The sequence below is a fragment of the Mastigoproctus giganteus genome, chromosome 4 (assembly GCF_048544385.1).
Source record: "Mastigoproctus giganteus isolate SK-2022 chromosome 4, ASM4854438v1, whole genome shotgun sequence".
Taxonomy (NCBI): Eukaryota; Metazoa; Arthropoda; class Arachnida; order Uropygi; family Thelyphonidae; genus Mastigoproctus; species Mastigoproctus giganteus.
Window position 1 is genome coordinate 176,888,056 of NC_143578.1, and position 23,810 is coordinate 176,911,865.

At 37.1% G+C, this 23,810-nt stretch overlaps 1 protein-coding gene across 1 annotated transcript; it reads right to left on the reverse strand.

Annotated features, from left to right (window-relative positions):
- Positions 1-1,551: 1,551 nt before the first annotated feature.
- LOC150087218 (protein O-mannosyl-transferase Tmtc3-like) lies at positions 1,552-23,080 on the reverse strand. Its single transcript, XM_090372411.1, has 2 exons — positions 22,950-23,080; positions 1,552-4,377 (listed from the first exon to the last, which is right to left on the reverse strand). Exon 2 carries the CDS (start codon positions 4,207-4,209, stop codon positions 1,552-1,554), a length of 2,658 nt encoding a protein of 885 aa, XP_090228537.1. The 5' UTR covers positions 4,210-4,377; positions 22,950-23,080.
- Positions 23,081-23,810: the final 730 nt, after the last annotated feature.

Genomic DNA, 23,810 nt, shown 5'->3' on the forward strand with positions numbered 1-23,810 from the left:
TGGTTCAGTTTCCTTTCTGAATGTTTGTACTTTTTGGTTTATTAAAAGATGTTTAAAATAACTAAATGCACAAGGCATAATACATTAAGAGTTTAATATCTATATAATATCGGTGTGTAGATACACCATAGACAACTCTTAAGAAACTACAAAGTAGTTGTTGTAGGCATCATTTGCTCTTTCTCATATTGTGCTCTGCCTTCACTACAACGCATTGTGAAGGCAGAGCACAATATGAGAAAGAGCAAATGATGCCTACAACAACTACTTTGTAGTTTCTTAAGAGTTGTCTATGGTGTATCTACACACCGATATTATATTAAAAGATGTGCACATTTTTTTTTGGCTATCCTATGTATCTATTTTGTACTCATGACCCATATGCTTTCTACATGTTATTTCTATAACTTAAATCAGGGGTGCCAAAACTCAGGTTAGACTCTTTTTGTTCCTGAATTTGCTCATTTCACCCTTCACTTATTCTATTTTAACACAAGCTGACTGTGTGCTGATAATTCAGTACCTGAAAGAAATGCATATTTTATCACAGATATTGAAAGACAGATATCATATCATAATCACTAATATTATAAATAACACTATCACAAAACAAAGGCCAACTGAAGAATACTAAAAAACAAATTACAAAGTATAGATTCTCAATTTCAAGGTCTTTAGTGATATTATTAAGCCTATCTTCCTGTTGCAACAACAGTCATCCTTAGTATAATTACAGCCACTGGTTACTCCCTCCCACTTCGATTAATGAAATTCTCACATCCATAATCTCACCTGAATCCCCCCCCCTAATATATTTATAAAATTAAATTTCGGGGGGGGGGGGGGTATTGCAAAACCTATCCTGTACTCCCCTACATTTTAAGTTTTGCCGTTTAGTAATACCTGCTTAATTACATGCCACATGCCACTTGCACATCTAGTAGATGTGGAGATAGCATGTAATTAAGTAATGAAAGCAAACTTTTACTTGAGTTTAAATAAACAGACCTACCAGAAATTTATTTTTTAAAAATGTATCACATTTAACATTTGTGCTTTTAAAAAATCCATTTGGCTATAATAATATACTTATTCTCTAAATTTAATTTGCAAATCCCAAGTTCAAACCACAAAATTAAAGATATATTGTGGCAAGAGCACAAATACCATACATTAAATAAAATTTCAAAAATATATTTTTCTCATATAAAAAATGGCAATTCACTTGGTAATCACATTAATATATCATAAATGTTAAAATAAAAAACGGTTCAAATATATTTCATAAAAAGATAGCAATATTAAATATAAAGTGCAATCATTGAAATATTCATTAATGATAAATTAAGTGAAACAAATTTCACCAGTAATTCAGGCACCTTATTGGCTAAGCAAATCTAAAATATTTATTTTGCATATAAAAATAGTTTCTATGAATAAAATGCATATATATTATTTCTTTTTTTACATTTCAACCCTGTATTGATACATCTTTAACAAACAATCACATTTTTAGCACCATTAAAAGTTTTCATTTAGGAAGTTTACCAGTTACCGATGAATAGTAATATTTTCCTCTACATCTGCTACTGATAAGATTTCATTTTGAGAAAAAGGGTGATGAAAATGGAATGTATTATCTGAGGAATGAGTTATTTCTGATTTTGTGTGATGTATTTCTGCTACTTTCTTTAATCTACTTTTTATATGTTCTTTCTTGTCATAGAGGTGATTTTGGTTTTGTCGTTTCAACAAGCGTGCTCGTACAATTTTTAAGTGCCGCTGAAGATATTCCTCCTGAGGAGCTAAAGTAGCAGCCTTTGTTAAGCAACTTTCAGCTTCACCAAGAATGCCCCTTTCTACATAAACAACACATAAATTGTGCAAAGCTTGAACATTTGCAGGTTCTATATTAAGTATTTTCTCATAACATTTCTGAGCTGCATCCAAATCCTTGATATGATTAATATAAATATCCCCTAACAATATAAGCCCTTTAACATGATCTGGATGATGTTGCAGTAATTGTTTCAAGAAAGGAACTGCATCTAAGGGACGGTGTGCATCAGACAACAGTAAGGCAAGATTAAAAAGAGCACTCCGAAAATCTTTTCTTATCTCTACAGCTTTCTTGAACCACCTTTCTGCAACTGGTATATCTTTATCATCCATAGCTAACATTCCAAGATTGAAATAAATTCTTTCATTAGCTTTACCCTTCTGTAACAGCAAATATAACCTTTCATATGCCACTTTACGAAGTTGTGGATTTCCACTTTCCTGTATAAGTATTGCAGAATTCATAAGCGCTTGCTCATGTTCTGAATCAAATTCAAGAGCCTTTTCAAAATATATTAATGCCTCTGCTGCTTTTCCTTGTTCTAAATACACAACTCCCAAATTATAATGAATGTCCGGATTTGTATTATCAAACTGAAGAGCTTTTTCATAAACTTCCTGAGCCTGAAGGGTTTTGTTTAGTTTAATCAAGATGTCTCCCCTATTTATGTAAGCTTGAATGTAATCAGCCCTCATGCTAATGGCTTGTCTATACAGTGCATCAGCTTCTTCTAATCGTGTTCCATTTCTGGATATTAAATTAGCCAAATTAAGAAATACATTTAGGTGGCTAGGTGCAATACGTGCTTGATAGGGCTCACCAGGTCGAGGATGAGGCAAAAGATTTTTAGCCTTCCAAAATGCTTGCTCTGCTTCGTTATAAAGTTTCAAATTGTTATAAGTTCTCCCAACATTTATGTGTGCACCTATATCATCTAGCTGTACATTTGAAGCTTCTAGGAAGTATTTCAGAGCTTCTTGAAATTTGCCTTGGCTTTCAAGTGCATGACCAACATTATTATATAATTTAGCATTTCGTTGATTCACCTTTAGTCCTGCAGCAAAAATGGTTTGTTCAGTTTTCCAATCATAATTCCTGAGAATAGTTTTCATACTGTGAATAAGTAGGAGACAGAAAATTGAAATCCACAATAAGCTTTTCTTTTGTACTCTTTCCTTTAATACATGCCAACCATATGCCACCAACATACAAAATCCCATACTTGGTGTATATAAAATCCTCTCAGCAACAACAAATCCTACTGGAAAAAACAAATTGGAGGCTGGAAGAAAGGGAAATACCATTAATGAGATACTCATAAATAATGTATGAGAACACAGTCCATCTGAAGTTAAGGCTCTGTACACCATCGCAATAAATACTATATACAAGGCAAGAGTAGAAAAATTACGTGGATCAAGAAATGATTCCACTAATGGTATAGTACCCATAGTCCAATCACAACACAGATCACTTGGAAAGAGGAGAAGCCAAATATTTACAGGAAGTAGATAGTTATATGTCAACTGACGAATAGGTGTAACAGAAGCAGCAGCAGGATTATCAAATTTTGTAAAAACTGGCAGCTTAGCACCCATTATTTTAACTCTCGTAACCAAGAGACAAATAGCAGCACTTATCAATACCACAAGCCTTAACACCATCTCTCTCAGCCATATAGGAGGCGGAGTTTTGGAAGCTATTAATGACTGGATAATATGAAAAAGGTCTTGCAACTGTAACTTTTGAGCAACAAAGATTTCATATACAAAACACACCCCAACAACTGTGATTCCTTGCTCTTTTGAAAAGGTAGCTAATACTATGAACAGTATACAGAACATAAGGTAGGTCCAATCTGTCGTCCTCCATCTACCACAACATTTAGTATATGAAAGGAATGCAAGCAGAAAGAAAATGGAAGACATAAGTTCTGCTCTTCCAACAACACCAGTAACAGCTTCTGTATGAACAGGATGGACAGCAAATAACATGGCAGCCACTAGGCTAACATTAGTTGGAAGAAATAACAACAACAACCTCAGATAAAGACAGCAAACAGTTATATTAAATAACACATTGACAAGATGATAACCCCATGGATTGAGCTCATGAATAAGATAGTTCAGGCGAAATGTTAAAACACACAAGGGTCGGTAAGATTTGTGACTATGTTCTTTATGAATTGGTGTTCCCCAGAAGTCATTCCAGAAAATATTGAAAAGTGGCATACCAGGGCGTAGGTCCTTGTTGTCTCTAATGGCTGACATATCATCAAACACAAAACCACATTCAAGAGCACTAAAGTAACATAAACCAGCTGTCAGAGCTACAAACATATAATGTGATAAAGTTCCTTTGTCATCCATAATTTTCTATAACAATTGCTTTTGTAACAAATTAAAATCTTGATTTCTTTTTTTGTGATGACTCACATGGCTTTCACCATTACTTCAAGCATTGCCTTTTTCCATCTTAAATCTGGATAACAGAGAGAGAGAGAGATCAACTTCAGAAAGCATTTGTTTTCCTGTTTCCTATAATGAAAAGAATGTTAATCAACTCACTTTTTAAATTAGCAGTCTAAGTTTTAGAACTGGCTTTTTTGTACAAATGCTTTATGCACATTAAACAAATGTTGTGTACAATTATATTAAAACTTATGCCTTTATACAGTTATGTATTATGATCAGCAACATAATTTTAGGAACTTTTATCTTACTATGAATACAATAAATATTATAAGAGTAAACTTGATGTGGAAATTAGTGAGAAAATAAGAACTTTGAACTTCATTGAGTGCAATCTGTTTTTAATTTCTTAAAGAATTAAAAAACAGAGACAAATTGCAGCCTTATTCATTGTTGCATATTTTCTCACCAATTTCCATTTCTTGATTTACCTGTGCACACTGCTTCTAAAAGAACATCTAAAAAACCTGATGTTTAAATACAAGATTAATTATCAAATGACAAAAATAGGTAAAAAGAAAAAAGCATTAAAAAGAATATCTGTGGGAACATTAAAAAGGAGAATATCCTTTTTAATGTCCCCCCACCACACACAGAACTATGTATATGGTAGGAAGAATGCATTACAAAAAAAAAAAAAAAAAAAAAATATATATTCAGTAACAACAGATGCATTTTAACAATATTTTCATGCAGGTACAACTAGAACAGTTCCAGTACAATCATTCAGAATAATTTTAACCAGACATTTGGTATGTTATTAACTCCCTTGTCACAGGGAAGTTTCAAAACCCTGACACCCATTTTTCCTCCACTGGAAAATCATTTTGTTCACTTTGGAGTAACTAAGTATGTTCGTGGTAAATTCTTCCATAGTGTCCCTATTAAAAATCAATAAAGTCTATTGAATAACATCAAAATAAACCTTTGCAATATTTGGTATGTAATTTCATGTGACAATGCTCATACTAACAAACTAAGTTAATAAACAATTCTTACCTACCAGAAAATAGAATAGCCAGGTGTGCTAAGACTGTTTTTCAATGACAGTCTCATTATTCATCAGATAACAAAAAACCCCACTACGATGCAAGGTCCATTGGGCAAGCAGAAAGTTTGAGGAAACTGCTCAAGGTGCCACAAACACCATGCATGTGACAAGTATGACTTATGCCTAAAAAGTGATTTTTGTGATCCTGTTCCCAATTGATTTAAGACCTAGGAAAATAATTATTAGATTTCTACAGAAAATTAACATCTTACTATTAGCCTTATTGCATTTCAAAAAGGCACAAAGTGTTTCAGTCATAGAGCTAGTAGGCTTATACATAAAGTATCTTACAATATGCAAGTACACATTTAATCAGAAAGGGGGTGATTTCTGCATGTTCAGATTCATATACTAACAGTGCTCGACTCACTGTTAACTCTTGAATTATGTTATATGGTTGCTAAAACTAAGTTAGCATTAGCAGCAGCAAAATATTTTTTACTAAAAAAAAGTTGACTTTAATTCCATAATTTTAATATGTATCTTTTAAAAAGCATAAAATTTCTTATATAAAACTGTAATTTTGTTCCTGCTGACCTTAATTTTTTCTAACAGATAAGAGATTTTGCAGAAATTCTTCTATGCTGCATCATCAGTGTTAACAAACAGATGAACTATTTCAATGTCATTATAAATAACAACATATAAGTAACTACAATAACATAATATTCCAAGAACAAATAACTTATGAAACATGGTTAGGATGAAAGGCTGAATAGCCAGCTGCTCTCTTCGATATCACATCTGATAATTCTGATGTGTTTGTATTCTGAGCAGAGAGAGTATCCCACAAACTTAAGTCACAATGGTTCTATATATAGAATATAGGCTACATATAGAAATGGAATCACATATAAAGAGTGTGAAGGAAATTTTGAATTTATGTTACTTACAGAAACCCACGAAGAGATTTATGTATCAACAAAACTTCTTTCCCCCACCTCAGTGAGACAATATCCAAACGTGACACTATTCTCTCAAAAATCACCTCCTCTGCACCAGACAGCAAAATTATGAAAATAATTAGGTTGCACATGCACTTTTTCAGTGTCTAGTGAAGCTAAACACACCCAGATTATAAGCCATATGGTGCAAGGAAGCCTAAGGCTTATGCTGCTGTTGCACTAGCCAAAAATTCCGGTGTTACCCTGAGAGAGAGAGAGAGAGAGAGAGAGAGAGAGAGAGAGAGAGAGAGAGAGAAGTAGAAGGGAATCACCAAGAAAGAGAAGAATGATGATATCCAGCTCAGGACCCTGGGTTTGCCAAGCCCATACTCACCAGATGAGAGCCACTGGTTAAGTCCCTAGCCATAATTAAAAAATTAAGATGAAAACAAAACAGGTTCCTAATCTTTTTTCTGCATTAATGCACTATTTAGGAAAGATCTTGAAGAATTATTTTAGGCAAATAAAAAAACAAAACAAAAAAATTAGAGATGTTTAAACTGGATTGCAGGAAGTTTTATGTTAACCAGCGAGTTATAAATTACTGGAATAAGTTACATACATGGGTGGTTGAGGCTGACAGTTTGTGGAAATTCAAAGGTCAGGTAGACCTTTCAATTTCCTCCTCCAAAAAATGTCAGGGTAGTAAACTATAAAAGAATAGTTTACTATCTAGAACAGAGTCTTAACTGTGTATACAGTAATGTCAGGAGTGTTATCAATAAAATGGCTGAATTCAAACTACTGGTTAAGACAACTAATGTTGACATAACAGGGCTAACAGAATTGTGGTGCCACCTGGAAATTGGGGATCATGAGTTCCACTACGGTATGTATAATGTATTTAGGAAAGACATGGAAGATAGGAAGAGGTGGTGTCATGCTACTTATCAAAAGCAGCTTGAGCACGAAAAGAGCTCACTGAGCTCTTTTCGTACGATGAGTTCCAACATGCAGATGGAATGGACAAACAAGCACGGATATCTTATTATGGGTGACTTCAATCTGCCCTAACTGATTGCAATAAATAGGAGGAAAGTCATCAACAGAAAGAAAAATTTAAACTAGTTGGTTATTATATCAGGATGTTAGAGAAAAATACTAGGAATGAGAATATCCTTGACCTGATCATTATTAATGAATCAGATGGCACCACAGGGCTTTAAGTACAGAAACCATTGGCAGGCAGTGATCATGCAACTATTAGTTGGAAGTTCAAGAAAGATATTTCAGTAGTTAAAGGTAAAGGTGCAAGCTTTAATTTCAGAAAAGAGAATTAACATCCATTTGTTGCAAAAGTTTGTTCACTTCTTCCTTCAATTTATTTAAGCTATCAACTTCCACAATGACTGATGCAAGTTTGTTCCAGCAATCAACTGCCTGCTGGCTAAATGCAAATCTTCACACATCTATTCTACAATTATCTTTCCTCAATTTGAGTTCCAAGCCCCCTCAGGTTTGTAATCGGAGAAAGAGGAAGAATCCCATCAGCATCGAGCCTGCTCAAACCATTCAAGGCCTTATACATCTCAATCGGATCACCTCACAGGTGCCTAATCTCCAGACGCTGCAATCTGCAGAACTTAAGCCTTTCTTGGTAAGGGAACCCCATTGTTTCACCAACAGTCTTGTTGCCCTTCTCTGTACTTATTCTTGCTAGTGTACATCCTTCCAGCTCTGTACACAGTATTCAAGGTGTGGTCTGACCATTGCCCTATACAAGGGGATAATCACCTCCTTATTCCGGCTAGCAAAATTCCTGTATATCATATCATTGACAAGACCCCATGGCCTTCTCTGGAAACCTGTCTCCACTGCACAGAAAACTTTATATCTGACTGCACAATTACTCCCAGGTCTTTTTCATTCTACACTACCCTGAGTGCAGTACTACATAGTTGGTACATTTCTCTGGGGTTACTGCTACCCATAAGCAGTAATTTGCATTTGTCAATGTTAAACTTCAGCTGCCACTTCTCAGCCCATCTGCCCAACTTTTCTAGACCCTGTTGCAGTAGCATACTGTCATTAACAAACAACTTGTCAACATGCCAACCTTTGTATCATGTGCAAATTCTACAATAAACTTGATATACCTTAATCAAAATCATTAATAAACACAGAAAACAACAATGGGCCAAACAACAAACCCTGGAGGACTCCAATTTTTTTTGATATTATATACTTGGATTTCAATGGATACAATGATGTGGTCACATAGTTCTTTTGTGACCACATCATTGTATCCATTCAAATTGGTCAGACAAGACTTTCCCTTAACAAACCCATGCTGTGTCTGAATTCTGCAGTCTTGTCTAGAAGCTCCTGCAATGCATTAACCAATGACTCCATTATTTTCCCTGGAACAGAAGTCAAACTAATAGGTCTGTAAATTTCTTGTGTCACCCTTTGATCCCCTTTTGTGAATTGGAGATACATTTGCACATCTCCAACCCGTGGGAACCTCCCTCTGAGTACAACGATGCTCTCATAATTATGGCTAAGGGTTTGCTTACTTCCTTTAATATAACTGGATAGATCACATCCACCCCATGTGCGTTTATGTTTAACTTCAACAATTTCTCCTCCACTTTGCTCAGTTATTAAAAAACCATTTAGCTCTGTTAGAGTTTAATAAACTTCTGTTCTCCACTTCCTTACAGAATTCCTCATCTATGAATGTAGATGCAAAATACTCATTCAGTTTGTCAGCCACCTTAAACAGTAAAACCACTGATATATCAAGCGAACCAATCTGATTCATCCCCTTTCTTCTAGAGTTTATATAAGTAAAGAAGTCTGCTTTTCTTTGCATTCTTTACCAAAGATTTCTTGTTATCTGTCTTTGCTTGTCTAACCTCCTTTGTGACTTGATTACCAACTAGCTTATATCTACCATTGACTTATGCATCACCTGATAATTTATATGCGTCCCGTGCATTTTTCTTCTCTGCCACAAGTCTCATTAGTTCATCTGACATCCACTTGGGCCTAAACCTTGAACAGTATTTCTTAGTTGGCACGAACATCCTAGTAGCTTCCAAAATTAAACCCCTGAATGCTTCCCATTTAGAATTTGCTGTTGGTAACATCATCAGTTGGTCCCACTGTGTAGAATTTAAAAGCTGTCTGAGACCTCACCTTTATGAAAGCAAAAACTCTTCCCTTTAACCCTGATGGTAGTTACATCTTTAAATAAATCCCACAATAGTACACTGTGATCACTGTTATCTAGTGGTTTCTTTATTTGCAGATCCTTAATGCACGAATAATCACTGCTGATAATCAGATCAAGAGTATTACTCCCTCTGGTTGCCTCTCGAACATGCTGCTGTAGGAAACAATCATCCAGTAAATCCACAAAAGTCTTGCTACTATGCGAGTGACCAATATACAAGTCAATATCTGGAAAGTTAAAATCCCCCATTATAAAACATTCTGATTTACTCGCCCATTTTTTTTCTCTGTATAGTTGTTCATTGTACTCATCAGAGACATTTGTCCCATAACACACTCCTAATTTCATTTTTGCTTTTCCAGTGCTTATTTCACACCAATTGACTCAACACTGCACTATCCACCAATGTCAACTGGATGCACTGCCTTACATTTTACAACAGGTTAAGAGTATGGCAGGTTAAGGTGCTATATAATAACAGGGGTGGCCAACTTAATTTGTGATGTGATCTACTCTTTTTCTTCAAAATATGCCGCAATCTACCATCTCAAGAATTTCATTGCATATGGTTAAAAAAGTTAATCAACACATATTGAAAAATGTTGTTTATAATTTTATTAATCACAAATTAAATACAATTCAGAATTGTTATTTTTAAATACGTATTAGCCATTATCGTGCCAATCCACAAGAAAGGTGATAAAAGGGATTGCAAAAACTAACGTGGCATCAGTCTCCTTACCATCATTGGAAAGGTCCATATGAAGATCATTCAGTCAAGGCTGCAAAAACATCGCAAGCAAACCAGTCGAGAAGAACAGGCGGGATTTAGACCCGGGCAAGGATGCTGTGATCAAATCATCGCCATCCGTCAGCTGATGGAGGAGAGGATCCGGTGTGGACAGCGAACCATCATTGTTTTTATTGACTAAGTCTGCTTTCGACTGTATCCACCAGCCCGCCTTATGGAAATTGCTAGAGGTCGAACACGTACCTCGAAAAGTCATCACACTCCTCCAAACTGCATACAATGGTTTAACCAGCCAGGTGCGCATCCAGAACGATTTATCTGAGGAATTTACCATCCAAACTGGAGTCTGCCAAGGGGACGTGGCCTCCCCGTTGCTTTTCAACATTGTGGTTGACGCCACTATGAGGCAAACAGTCAGCATACAATATGGCAAGGATCACTATGTGACTGACTTGATGTCTGCTGATGATAGTGCTATCTTTGCTAGAAACGACGCTGAAGCCACGGACATCCTCTACGACATTGCCCGGCCATACGGGTTGAAGATCAATGCTGATAAGACAAAGGCCCTGACAACAGATGGGTGGCAAGCCACGATCTATCTTGAAGGTGTCCAGATCGAGCATTAGCATTAGCATTAGTAGAGGCATTTGATGCAAGAAAGCAAGCTTATGCAGCATCAGCCAAAAAAAAAAAAAAAAAAAAAGTAACATAAATAAATAAAAATAACCACTTCCACTTCACCCCTCTGTTCGTTCGAAATACCTGTCCAGCTGAGCCTTAAACTTATTTAGGCTATCAACTTCCACGACAAGGGATGGAAGTCTGTTCCACCCACCAACCACCCGCTGGCTAAAGGCAAATTTCCGCACATCTATCCTACATCTGTCTTTCCTCAATTTGAATTTATGCCCTCTCAGGTGATTTTTCTGAGCTACAGGAAGAATCCCATCAGCATTGAGCATGCTCAAACCATTCAAGGCTTTGTACACCTCTATCAGATCACCCCGCTGGTGCCTAGTTTCCAGACACTGTAATTTGCAAAACTTAAGCCTTTCTTCGTAAGAGAACCCCTTTGTCCCATTCACCAATCTAGTTGCCCTTCTCTGTACACGTTCCAGCAGCTCTACATCCTTCCTGAAATGAGGCCTCCAGGCCTGTATACAGTACTCTAGGTGTGGCCTGACCATTGCCTTATACAAGGGAATAATCACCTCCTTATCCCTGCTAGAAAAATTCCTATATATCATTGACAATACACCATGAGCTACTCTTGCAGCTCGTCTGCACTGCTCAGAGAACTTCATATCTGCCTGCACCACCACCCCCAGGTCCCTTTCATTCTCTACCACTGTCAGCGTAGTACCACAGAGTTGATACGTTGCTCTGGGGTTGCTGTTTCCCATATGTAGTACTTTACATTTGTCAATGTTAAACTTCATTTGCCACCTCGAAGCCCATCTGCTCAACCTTTCCAAATCCTGTTGCAGCAGCATAGTGTCAGTAGTGTCCTTGACAACCCTGCCAACCTTCGTATCGTCTGCAAACTTGGACATTAAGCCTGATATACCATCATCAATATCATTTATAAATACAGAAAACAATAAAGGCCCCAATACTGAACCCTGAGGGACTCCACTAATAACATTAGTCCACGATGAGCAGTGTCCATTGATTACCACTCTCTGTCTTCTCCCCCTCAACCACCCCTTTATCCATAGCAGCAACTTGCCTCCAATGCCACACTGCTCCAATTTGTGCAGCAGTCTTCCATGTGCAACAGTATCAAAAGCCTTTCTAAGATCCAAGTATATAATATCAAAGTTATTCCCTGCATCCAGTTCTTTTGTGACTGCATCATAGTATCCAATCAAATTGGTCAGGCAAGACTTCCCCTTAACAAAACCATGCTGTGTCCTAGCTATAACTGATGTCTTGTCTAGATGATCCTGCAGTGCTTCTTTCACCAGTGCCTCCATTAATTTTCCGGGAACAGAAGTTAAACTCACAGGTCTATAATTACTTGTGTCAGCCTTTGATCCCCCTTTGTGAATTGGGGTCACATTTGCACATCTCCAGTCCATGGGTACCTCCCCTGAGTCCAAGGAAGCTCTCATAATTATGGCTAAGGGTTTGCTTACCTCCTTTGCTGCCTCCTTTAATATAACTGGATAGATCCCATCCACCCCAGGTGCCTTTCTTGTGTTTATCTTCAACAATTTCTCCTCCACTTTGCTCTCAGTTATTACAAGATTCTCTAGCTTACTGCTAGAGTTGAATACACCTCTGGCATTCCCCTCGCTGAATAACTCCTCATGTGTGAATGTCGATGCAAAATATTCATTTAGTTTGTTAGCTACCCGAGCAGGGTCATCAACAGTTCACCCATCGATCTCAAGTGGACCAATCTGATTCATCCCCTTCCTTCTAGAGTTTACATAAGTAAAGAACTCTTTGCTGTTTTTCTTCGCATCCCTTGCCAAGGATCTCTCGTAATCTGCCTTCGCCTGCCTAACCTCCTTTGTAACTTGGTTACAGATCAACTTGTATCTATCATAGGCGTCCGTGTCACGTGTTAATTTGTATGTATCCCATGCATTTTTCTTCTCTGTCATATGCCTCATTAGTTCATCTGACAACCATTTAGGCCTAAACCTTGAACAATATTTCTTAGTTGGTATGTAAAGCCTAGTAGCTTCCACGATAAGTTCTTTGAATGCTTCCCATTTTGAATTTGCTGTTGGCAATATCATCAGTTGATCCCACTGTATAGAATTTAAATACTGTCTCAGTCCATTGTAGTCGCCTTTACGAGAGCAAGTGCAGGACTTTAAATACCTTGGGTTGCTGATCCAGGAGAAGAAAGTTGCATCCACCATGGAGATCCACAGCAGATTTGGACAAGCGGCCACTGCATTCGCCTCGCTCAAATGGTGTCTGTGGAAGAGGACCAACATTTCCTCAAAGACTAAAATCCGACTCTTCCGGACTTTGATCCTGCCCGTTCTCCTTTACGGATCGGAAACATGGATTTGTCTAAAGCTAGATTTAAACAAACTTGAGTTATTCCAAATGCGATGGCTGCGGCAGATCCTGGGCATCTCAATTCGCGACTGCATCACTAATGATACCATCCGCGCCAGATGCCAACAGCAACCAACCATCGCCGACCAAATCCAGAAGCAAAGGCTTAGATGGTTTGGCCACGTATGTAGAATGGGCGCGAATAGAATACCATCCACACTCCTTTGGAGACAACGACCCACCCAATGGAGCATTCAACAGACCGCGCCTAGGAAAACGTGGGCCAAGCAAGTGGAAAATGACCTGAAGAGCTGCCGTCTCGACCTTAATCAGGCCAGGACTGACGCCATGGATCGTAAAGCATGGAAGAACATCACAGAGCAAGTGAAAAAACCTTGCGGCACCTACAGCAGCGTACTGGTTGCGTGGCCAACCGCCTCCTCCAGCCGCCAGCTAAGGACCAAAGAAGAAAAAGAAATACTTATTTAAAATTTTAATTTATGCAAAGTTTGTCTTCATATCATCTGCCCAGCTTTCAAAATTGAGGATATACTGTGATAAGGCCAACCGTAAAGAATCTTCTCTATGCAAGCCCGCGAGAGTAGAGCGATTCTTCGTCTTTGTTTGTTTCAAATACGAAAAGGCTGATTCACATAGATATGTGGAACCAAAACAGGAATTTAAAAGTTCAATGCATTTTTTTATATTCGGGTACTTTTCTCAGCAAACATATTTCCAAAAGTCTTCTTCTGTTGTTGTTGTTATTTGGTTTTTGGGAGCATTAGCAACTAAGGCCATATTGCTCAGGGGATATGCGGTGGCCATTCCCTGACCTTTCCGCATCCTCTGTATTTGGTGGTCATGGGCTCGAACCCCGGTCTAATCAAGAAGCGTGTGCTACACACTGCTGCTCCTGCCCACCTGGCTACAGAGGCACCAAGTCTTCTTCTGATGACTTGGCTTTTAGGAAGATATCTTTTCGCAATGTAATAATTTCATTTTCAAGTAATATTTTCTCAGTGTGAAAAATCTCAGCGATTTTTTCTGCAATTGGTTTCGTATCTAAGTCGACATTAAATGGATAAGAAATATATTGAAAAATGTCTTCAATTGTTTTAAAATCACTTAATCTGGTTTCAAAATCATCCACAACTTTCTCAATTTCAGAAACATATTTTTCACTATTTAATTCAAAAGCAGGATATTTATGCAAATGATCTTGCATATTTGCAAAATGATCATATATTTTTTTTCTTTTAGATCCTTAGCATTGACAAAAATTGATATCTATATGCAGAAATACTACTAATCAGTGCATTGAAATGTCTTTCTAAATTTCCTTTTTTGGGTATAGCAGCGGAGGCATTGTGAATCAAACAACAACAACAATACCTTTCTTTTATTATTCCAAAAAAGTATTCTAGTTCCCACTCTTTATGAAATTGATACGTTTTTGCTCTTTTTCATAGTATTAATTTTAAATCAAAGGTTATTAAATTAATGTATAAATACTGTCCAGTTATTAATATTATACAACGTAACTGCGTGAATTTTCACGCAGTTACGTTGTGGAGAGCATAGTGTATGTGTCATGACTACTCTTGTCCCGGCTGCATGGCAACAAGAGAAGTCACATGGTTCAACGGATTCGTAATAATAATAATAATTATATGTAGATTTTGAGTAATCTATTTTTCATATATATTTAAAATTAGTCATGATCGACCGAAATTAAAGCTGAAATCAACTTGCTGGCCATTCCTGCTATATATCATCTATTTCACCCCAGGGATTCACATCTGGTGAGTATGGGCTTGGCACACCCAGGGTTCTCAGCTGGATATCATCATTCTTCTCCTTCTTGCTGATTTCCTTCTACTTCTCTCACTCTCTCTCAGGGTAACTCAGAAATTTTTTTTGGCTGGTGCAGCATAAGCATCAGGCTTCCTTGCACCATATGGGTAATAATAATAATAACTGAGCAGACTGCACAGGGGTGGTGAATATATTTGAATAATGGAATACCTTTAAATACCTTCTGTGATTTTTAATACTGTACCTTTAAAAATCACAGAAGCCATCAATGCATATATACCATTAAGAAAATATTGCACAAGGAGGATGCCGAAATGGATGAATACGGAGCTGGCTATCTAACAGAGCAGAAAAAGACAGCATGGGAAAGTCAGAGTGATGAAAGGTACTCAGCTAGAAGTTGATCAGTAACAGTACCACAAATAAGGTTAGGGAGACAAAGGCCAAGCATGACAAAGCAATGGCTAAGAGAGCAAAAAATGACATGGAATTTTTCACGTATGTGAATACAAAGAATAAAAACAAATCTGAGAGGACCCTTGTGTACCGAGAATGAAAAAGTTTGACATCCCCAGATGATGAACTGAACAGGTACTTTGCACCAGTCTTTAGCAACAAAAGACCTTTCATGTTGAAGCTAAAGGGAGGCTGTGCAAGTGAATTTGAACCATATGAAACTAGTTATTTCAAAATTACTGATGGCTGTTTATTAGTAAAACTTGATGGTATCCCAGTAATTTTGAGGGAGATTGAAGAAGTGAAGGCCGTATTGAACAAGTGAAGTTAATTATGAGGGCATCATTGGACTCAGGACTGGAAAAGTGCCAATGTATTACCAATACATAAAGGTGGTTCTAAGAGTGAAGTCACTAAATACAGACCAGTTAGTCTGACTTCACTAGTAGGGAAAGTCTTAGAAGCTATGAGTAAGAGTGCAATACAGGGACATATAGAAAGGAATGTCATTCTGAAACTCACATAACATGATCTTTTTTGTTAGGGGAAAATCATGCTTAACTAATTTGCTAAGTTATTTTGCCACAGTTAGCATTAGCATTAGCATTAGTAGAGGCATTTGATGCAAGAAAGCAAGCTTATGCAGCATCAGCCAAAAAAAAAAAAAAAAAAAAAACCCACTTCCACTTCACCCCTCTGTTCGTTCAAAATACCTGTCCAGCTGAGCCTTAAACTTATTTAGGCTATCAACCTCCACCACAAGGGATGGCAGTCTGTTCCACCAACCACCAGCTCATCAGTTAACTGATGAGCTTGATGTGGGGAACAATTTCAACATAGTTTATTTGGATTTTAGCAAAGCATTTAACTCCATCCTTCACGAGGAGTTACTGTATAAGCTGGTCCATGTTGGGATTACTGGAAAGATTCTAAGATGGATTGCTGGGTGACTGCAGGGCAGAAGGTTTTAATGGATATTCTTCAGATTGGTGTAACATCGGAAGTGAATCCCCAAGGATCGGTTCTTAGACCACTGTTGCTTCTGATTTTCATAAACAACACTGACGAAGGGATAAAAGACATGATGTCAAAATTTGCAGATGATGTAAAGACTGTACATTAACAATCTTTACATCATCTGCAAACCAAGCAGTGATCCTTCAGGATAATTTGCTACACTTCAAGAATGGTCAGAAAAGTGGCAGCTATGTTTTAATGCAGCAAAATTTAAGGTCTTATTACACTCGGGGAATAGCAACCCCAAAATAAATTATAAACTTGGTGGGATTGAATTCGAAACTGTAAGTTACAGTATGGGCAGACATGAAGTTTTCTGAGCAGTGTAAACAGGCTGCCAAGAAAGCCCATGGTGTCCTATCAATGATTTATTGAACATAATTCTGTAGAGATAAGGTCATAATCAAACTGTATAAGGCAATTGTGTGACCACATTTTGAATGATCCAAGTATGGAGACCTCATCTAAAAAAAAAATACTTTGAGCTTCTTGAAAAGGTCCAAAGACAGGCAACTTGCATGGTGAGATGGGAAAATGGGCGAACATAAGAGGAAAGACTTTGATTATATGGGCTACAAAGTTCAGCAACCAGGCACCTTGCTGGTTGCCGAAACCTGATTTAGTTTTATAAGGCTCTGAGAGGGGTTAGTAAAACGAAGGCAGAATTTTCAGGTAAAAGAATTCCAGAATGAGAGGCCATAAATTAAAATCAGAGGGTAAGAGGTTTAGATTAGATTGTAGGAAGTTTTCTTCCTCCTCAGGTAGTTGAGGCTGACCATTTGAAAAAATTCAAATGGTCAACTGGATAGTTACCTAAGGAGGGAAGTGCATGATTTGTATTTTTTCTTATCTGCCCACCCGCCTTTTATTGTCCAGTGCAGCAAAAGCCCTTGGCTTCCTTGCACTGTATGGTGTTCTGGAAGCAACCAGCACAACAATGGAACTGGTATCATCCTACACAATGAGATATGCTAAAAGCTGTTGAAGGATACAGGGACCAAGTTTTAAAACTGAATATAAAACCCATTAAAATGGATATGCACCTAAATTAGATACACATGAAGCTGAAATTGAAAGATTCTATGGAGATGTAGAAACAGCTTTAAAAACCTGCAAAATCTCATTAAATTAATATCATAATGGGGCGGATGGGAACTTCCCATCATCTCTCTTTGCCATAAAGAGATAGCAAAGGAAACAAGGCTGAAAGGGAAGATGGATTACTGCAGTTTATTTAAAAATAGCAAATACTCGGGGTGATCAACCTGAGAGAAAGCCAACTTGTAAAGCCCCCCAAATAAACTCAGCAACAAGGATCATCAGAAATCAAACTGACTTTATTTTAATATACCAAAGTTTAGAAAAGTGATAAACAGAACCTAAACTTATCGTAGTGTAGACTGTGAATCAGACAACTATCTTTTAATTAGCTTTCTAAAATTAAAATTTAAGAAAATAGAAAAAAGCCTAAGAGTTGGATAAATAAAAATAAAGTTTATGATGATGACAAGGGAAAGAATCTTGGTAGAAAGAATGCCAGACATAACCAAAAATAATATAAATGATTAATGGACAAAACTAAAAAACAAGCAAGGGTATGGACAAAGTGCTTGCAATAAAAAAAAAAAAAAAAAAATTAAGTGGGGGGGGGGAGAAATTGTTGTAAGTATAAGACATTACTAAAGCAAACGAAATGTGACTTGAAAAAAAGGTTTACAGAATTGGAAGATCTATAAAATGCACAGAAATGGATATACAAAGCAATCAAAGCCGTAGCAAGGAAATAAAAGGCAAGAGAATAAATAGAAAATGAGCAAAGAGTAGTGAGAACTGATATAGAAGGGAAAAAATTATCTGGCAAGAATATCTAAAAGAACTATATGATGACCAAAGAGTGAACCAAGAATAGGAGGATAATGACAAACACTGAAAATTATAGAAGTGAAACATGCCATCAGAGATATGAAGAAAAAGCCAATGTTACAAAAGATATCCCAATAGAATTAATTAACCCTTTGTCACTTGCATCCTAAATTTAACAAAGACACGTGGTATCTGTGAGCGTGTGTGTGTGTGTGTGTGTGTGTGAATTATAAAAAAATATATTTTTAGCTTTTTTCACTGATTTGAACAGAGTGAGTTATTATGATTTGCTAAACTCAATTCAAAAATATCAAAAATGAAAATAAATTAGAGAAAATAATAATTAGTTTTTATCGTATTTTGTAGTTTATATCGTTTTTTTCAAGGTCACTAATCCATCAAATTGAAAACCAGATGGTTGTGTTGTGTCTGGCAAATGCAATGTAGTCTATTTTTGTCAGCTGTTTGCATTTAGTTGGTGAAACCAAAGCTCTATGGCAAGATTTCACATCTGTCACTGGTATCTCGCAGGTGCAAGTGGTAATGGGTAGTATTGCCTAAAAGAAAGACGCTTTTGTTCATCTGGTTTGGTATCTATCTTGTAAACACCAAACAAAAAAAAAAAAAAAATTCGATGCATTATAATTCACAGTATATCAAACTATAAACAGAAAATATTGTTTAACTAGTTATAGAATATTGGTGGGCAAAGGGTCATAACATTTGATAGCAAATACAAATTATAAAAATAACAGAAGAAATTTTAAAAAGTGGCATCTGTCAGACACCATTTTTTTTTTTTTTTAAATAAAAAACATTCTACTTTAAAGAGTTAACCAAATTTCTAATTAATCTTTACAACAAAGGCAAGATCCCTAAAGAACTAAATGTCTCTATCACAGTGCTGCTATTGTTTTATGCCGCATTGGCATCTAAGGCCACATTGATCTATTTATGCAGCATCAGCCAAAAAAAAAAAAAAAACGCTTCCATTTCAACCCTCCGTTCAAAATACTTGTCCAGCTAAGCCTTAAATTTATTTAGGCTATCAACTTCCACTACAAGGGATGGAAGTCTGTCCCACCAACCAACTACCCGCTAGCTAAAGGCAAATTTCCGCACATCTATCTTACATCTGTCTTTCCTCAATCTGAATTTATGCCCTCTCAGGTGATTATTCTGAGCAAGAGGAAGAATCCCATCGGCATTGAACATGCTCAAACCATTCAAGGCTTTATACATGTCTATCAGATCACCTCGCCGGTGCCTAGTCTCCAGACACTGTAATTTGCAAAATTTAAACCTTTCTTCATAAGAGCAACCCTTTGTTCCATTCACTAATCTTGTTGCCCTTCTCTGTACTTGTTCCAGCAGCTCTTCATCCTTCTTGAAATGAGGCCACCAGACCACAGTACTCAAGGTGTGGCCTGACCATTGCCTTATACAAGGGAATTATCACCTCCTTATCCCTGCTAGAAAAATTCCTGTATATCATTGATAAGACACCATGAGCTACTCTTGCTGCCCATCTGCACTGCACAGAGAACTTCATATCTGCCTGCACAATTACCCCCAGGTCCTTTTCATTCTCTACCACTGTCAGTGTAGTACCACAGAGTTGATACGTTGCTCTGGGGTTGCTGTTTCCCATATGTAGTACTTTACATTTGTCAATGTTAAACTTCATCTGACACCTCTCAGCCCATCTGCTCAACCTTTCCAGATCCTGTTGCAGCACAGCGTCAGTAGTGTCTTTAACAACCCTGCCAACCTTTGTATCATCTGGAAACTTGGACATTAAGCTTGATATACCATCATCAATATCATTTATAAATACAGAAAACAATAATGGACCCAACACTGAACCCTGAGGGACTCCACTAATAACATTAATCCACGATGAGCAGTATCCATTGATTACCACTCTCTGTCTTCTTCCCCTCAACCATCCCTTTATCCATAGCATCAATTTGCCTCCAATGCCACATTGCTCCAATTTGTGCAGCAGACTTCCATGTGCAACAGTATCAAAAGCCTTTCTAAGATCCAAATATATAATATCAAAGTTATTCCCTGCATCCAGTTCTTTTGTGACTGCATCATAGTATCCAATCAAATTGGTCAGGCAAGACTTTCCCTTAACAAAACCATGCTGTGTCCGAGCTATAACTGAAGTCTTGTCTAGATGATCCTGCAGTGCTTCTTTAATCAGTGCCTCCATTAATTTTCCTGGAACAGAAGTTAAACTCACAGGTCTATAATTACTTGTGTCAGCCTTTGATCCTGCTTTGTGAATTGGGGTCACATTTGCACATCTCCAGTCTATGGGTACCTCCCCTGAGTCCAAGGAAGCTCTCATAATTATGGCTAAGGGTTTGCTTACTTCCTTTGCTGCCTCCTTTAATATAACTGGATAGATCCCATCTACCCCAGGTGCCTTTCTTATGTTTATCTTCAACAATTTCTCCTCCACTTTACTCTCAGTTAGTACAAGATTATCTAGCTTACTGCCAGAGTTGATAACACCTCTGGCATTCCCCTCACTGAATAACTCCTCATGTGTGAATGTTGATGCAAAATATTCATTTAGTTTGTTAGCTACCTGAGCAGGATCATCAACAGTTGAACCATCGATATCAAGTGGACGAATCTGATTCATCCCCTTCCTTCTAGAGTTTACATAAGTCAAGAACTCTTTGCTGTTTTTCTTTGCATCCTTGGCCAAAGATTTCTCGTAATCTGCCTTCGCATGTCTAACCTCCTTTGTAACTTGGTTACAGATCAACTTATATCTATCATAGGCTTCTGTGTCACATGTTAATTTATATGTATCCCATGCATTTTTCTTCTCTGCGATATGTCTCATTAGTTCATCTGACATACATTTAGGCCTAAACCCTGAACAATATTTCTTACTTGTTATGTTAAGCCTAGTAGCTTCCAAGATAAGTTCTTTGAATGCTTCCCATTTTGAATTTGCTGTTGGTAACATCATCAGTTGGTTCCGCTGTATAGAATTTAAATACTGTCTCAGACCATTGTAGTCGCCTTTACGAAAGCAAAAACCCTTCCCTTTACCCCTGATGGTAGTTACCTCTTTGAGTAAATCCCACTTCAGCACTCTGTGATCACTACCACCTAAAGGTTCCTTAATCTGCAGATTCTTAATGCATGAAGAATCACTACTGATAATCAGATCAAGAATATTTCTCCCTCTAGTTGCTACCCGAACATGCTGATGTAGAAAACAATCATCCAATAAATCCACAAAAGCCTTGCTAGTGTGTGAGTGACCAACCCACAAATTCCAGTCAATATCTGGGAAATTAAAATCCCCCATTATAGGACTCTCTAATTTACTTGCCCACTCTACTTCCCTGTACAGTTTCTTATTATACTCATCAGTCTTTAGGCCTATAGCACACTCCTACTCTAAATTTTTATCTCCCAATGCTTATGTCACACCAAACTGACTCGACACTGCACTGTCCAGCGATGTCGACTGGCTTCACTTCCTTGGATTTTATGTGTTTCTTAACTAATAGCATAACCCCTCTTCCCTTCCTATCCTTTCTGTACACATCGTACTCCCAAAATTCCAGTTCTGTATTCCTAATATCTGTGTGACACGTCTCTGATATCCCAACAATATCTGCCTTTGATGTTTTGAGCAATACCTCAAATTCATCAAATTTATTTACCAAACTCCTAGCATTGGTGTACACGCAAGTATACATGCACCTGTTCCTATTCTTAGCTACCCTAACACAACCCATGTGTTTACTTGTACCGCAATGACACCCAGCAGTCTCTGAAATATCCTACATCTTGTTTTCCAGACTGCTGCTCATTCCAATAGAGTGGGTCTTCTCCCACTCAACTATTCTTTTATCCATTGTAGCAACTTGCCCTTAATTCCATACTGCTCCAATTTGTACAGTAGTCTTCCATGTGCAACAGTATCAAAAGCTTTTCTGAAATCCAAGTATATGATATAAAAATTATTTTTTGCATCCCATTCCTTTGTGACCACATAATAATATCCAATCAAACTAGTCAGACAAGCCTTCCCCTTAACAAACCCATGCTGTGTCTGAATTACTGCTGCAGTCTTGTCTAAATGATCCTGCAATGCTTCTTTAACCAGTGACTCCATTATTTTCCTTGGAACAGAAGTCAGACTAACAGGTCTGTGATTACTTGTGTCACCCTTTGATCCGCCTTTGTGAATTCTAGATACATTTGCACATCTCCAGTCCGTGGGGACTTACCCCGACTCCAAGGATGCTCTCATAATAACAATAAATAAACCTAAGCCGTAAATCTAAAAACATTGAATCCGTTACAGCTAATATGATATAAGTTAAATCCCTTCTCGAATTAATAACGAATGCATACGTATATTATTGTGAATAATTAATTTTTGGCACCTGTTAATGTTGAAAGACTGTTCCAAACAAACTGACAAATATCACAATTTGTTAATTAATTAAAACAAATGAAACCATCATACATCTGGTTTCCACGAATTTTACTTACTAGTAATATCTGCATATGGTAAATCTTCTTTGCTATCAACCGCAAAACTAGAAAATATCTGTAACCGAAATATAACGTTTCTAAAAATACACAACAAAAAAATGACAGCCATTGTAAACGAAGCTACCGTAATAAGAACACAACCATAGTCTCATAAGCCACAACAGCCATATTTTGGTGGTGGCGCGAAGAATACCTAGAGCTAAAAAATAAAAATAAAACAGTAAAAAAATAATAAATAATAAAAAGTTTACCCTCTCCTTTATCGACATTGGTATCCATGAGTTATGATGAACACACGAAAACAAAATTAGGTGTTTCTAACAAGTGTTAAATCTGACATAGCATTCTGAACGAAATAAATAACGACAGCACAAAAAAAAAAAAAAAAAAAAGGAAGGGGGTTTAAGGGGAGGCGCGCTCAAGGAGAGTGATTAATATTTATATTTACTAATTAAAAAAATTAATACAGAAATTATATGCAGACTTACACATAATTAATAAAAAAGTTAATTCATTTAGCATTAATAGTGGCAAATGATGCAATTTCCTTGACTTTATTTAAGCTATCAGCTTCAATACACCACTGGCTCACTAAAGGCCAACTTCTGTACATCTATTCTGCATCCGTCCTTCCTCAATTTAAATTTGTGTAGTCTGAGCAAGACGAAGAATTTCGTCAACATTCAGCTTGCTCAATCCACTTAAAGCCTTAAAGTCAATCAGATTACCTCCGAGGTGCCTAGTCTGCAGACACTGAAATTCGCAGAACTGAGGCCTTCCTTGGTAAGACCGCACTTTTGTTCCCTTCACCAATCTCGTTGCTTTTCTCTGCACTAGTTTCAGCAGACCTAGATCCTT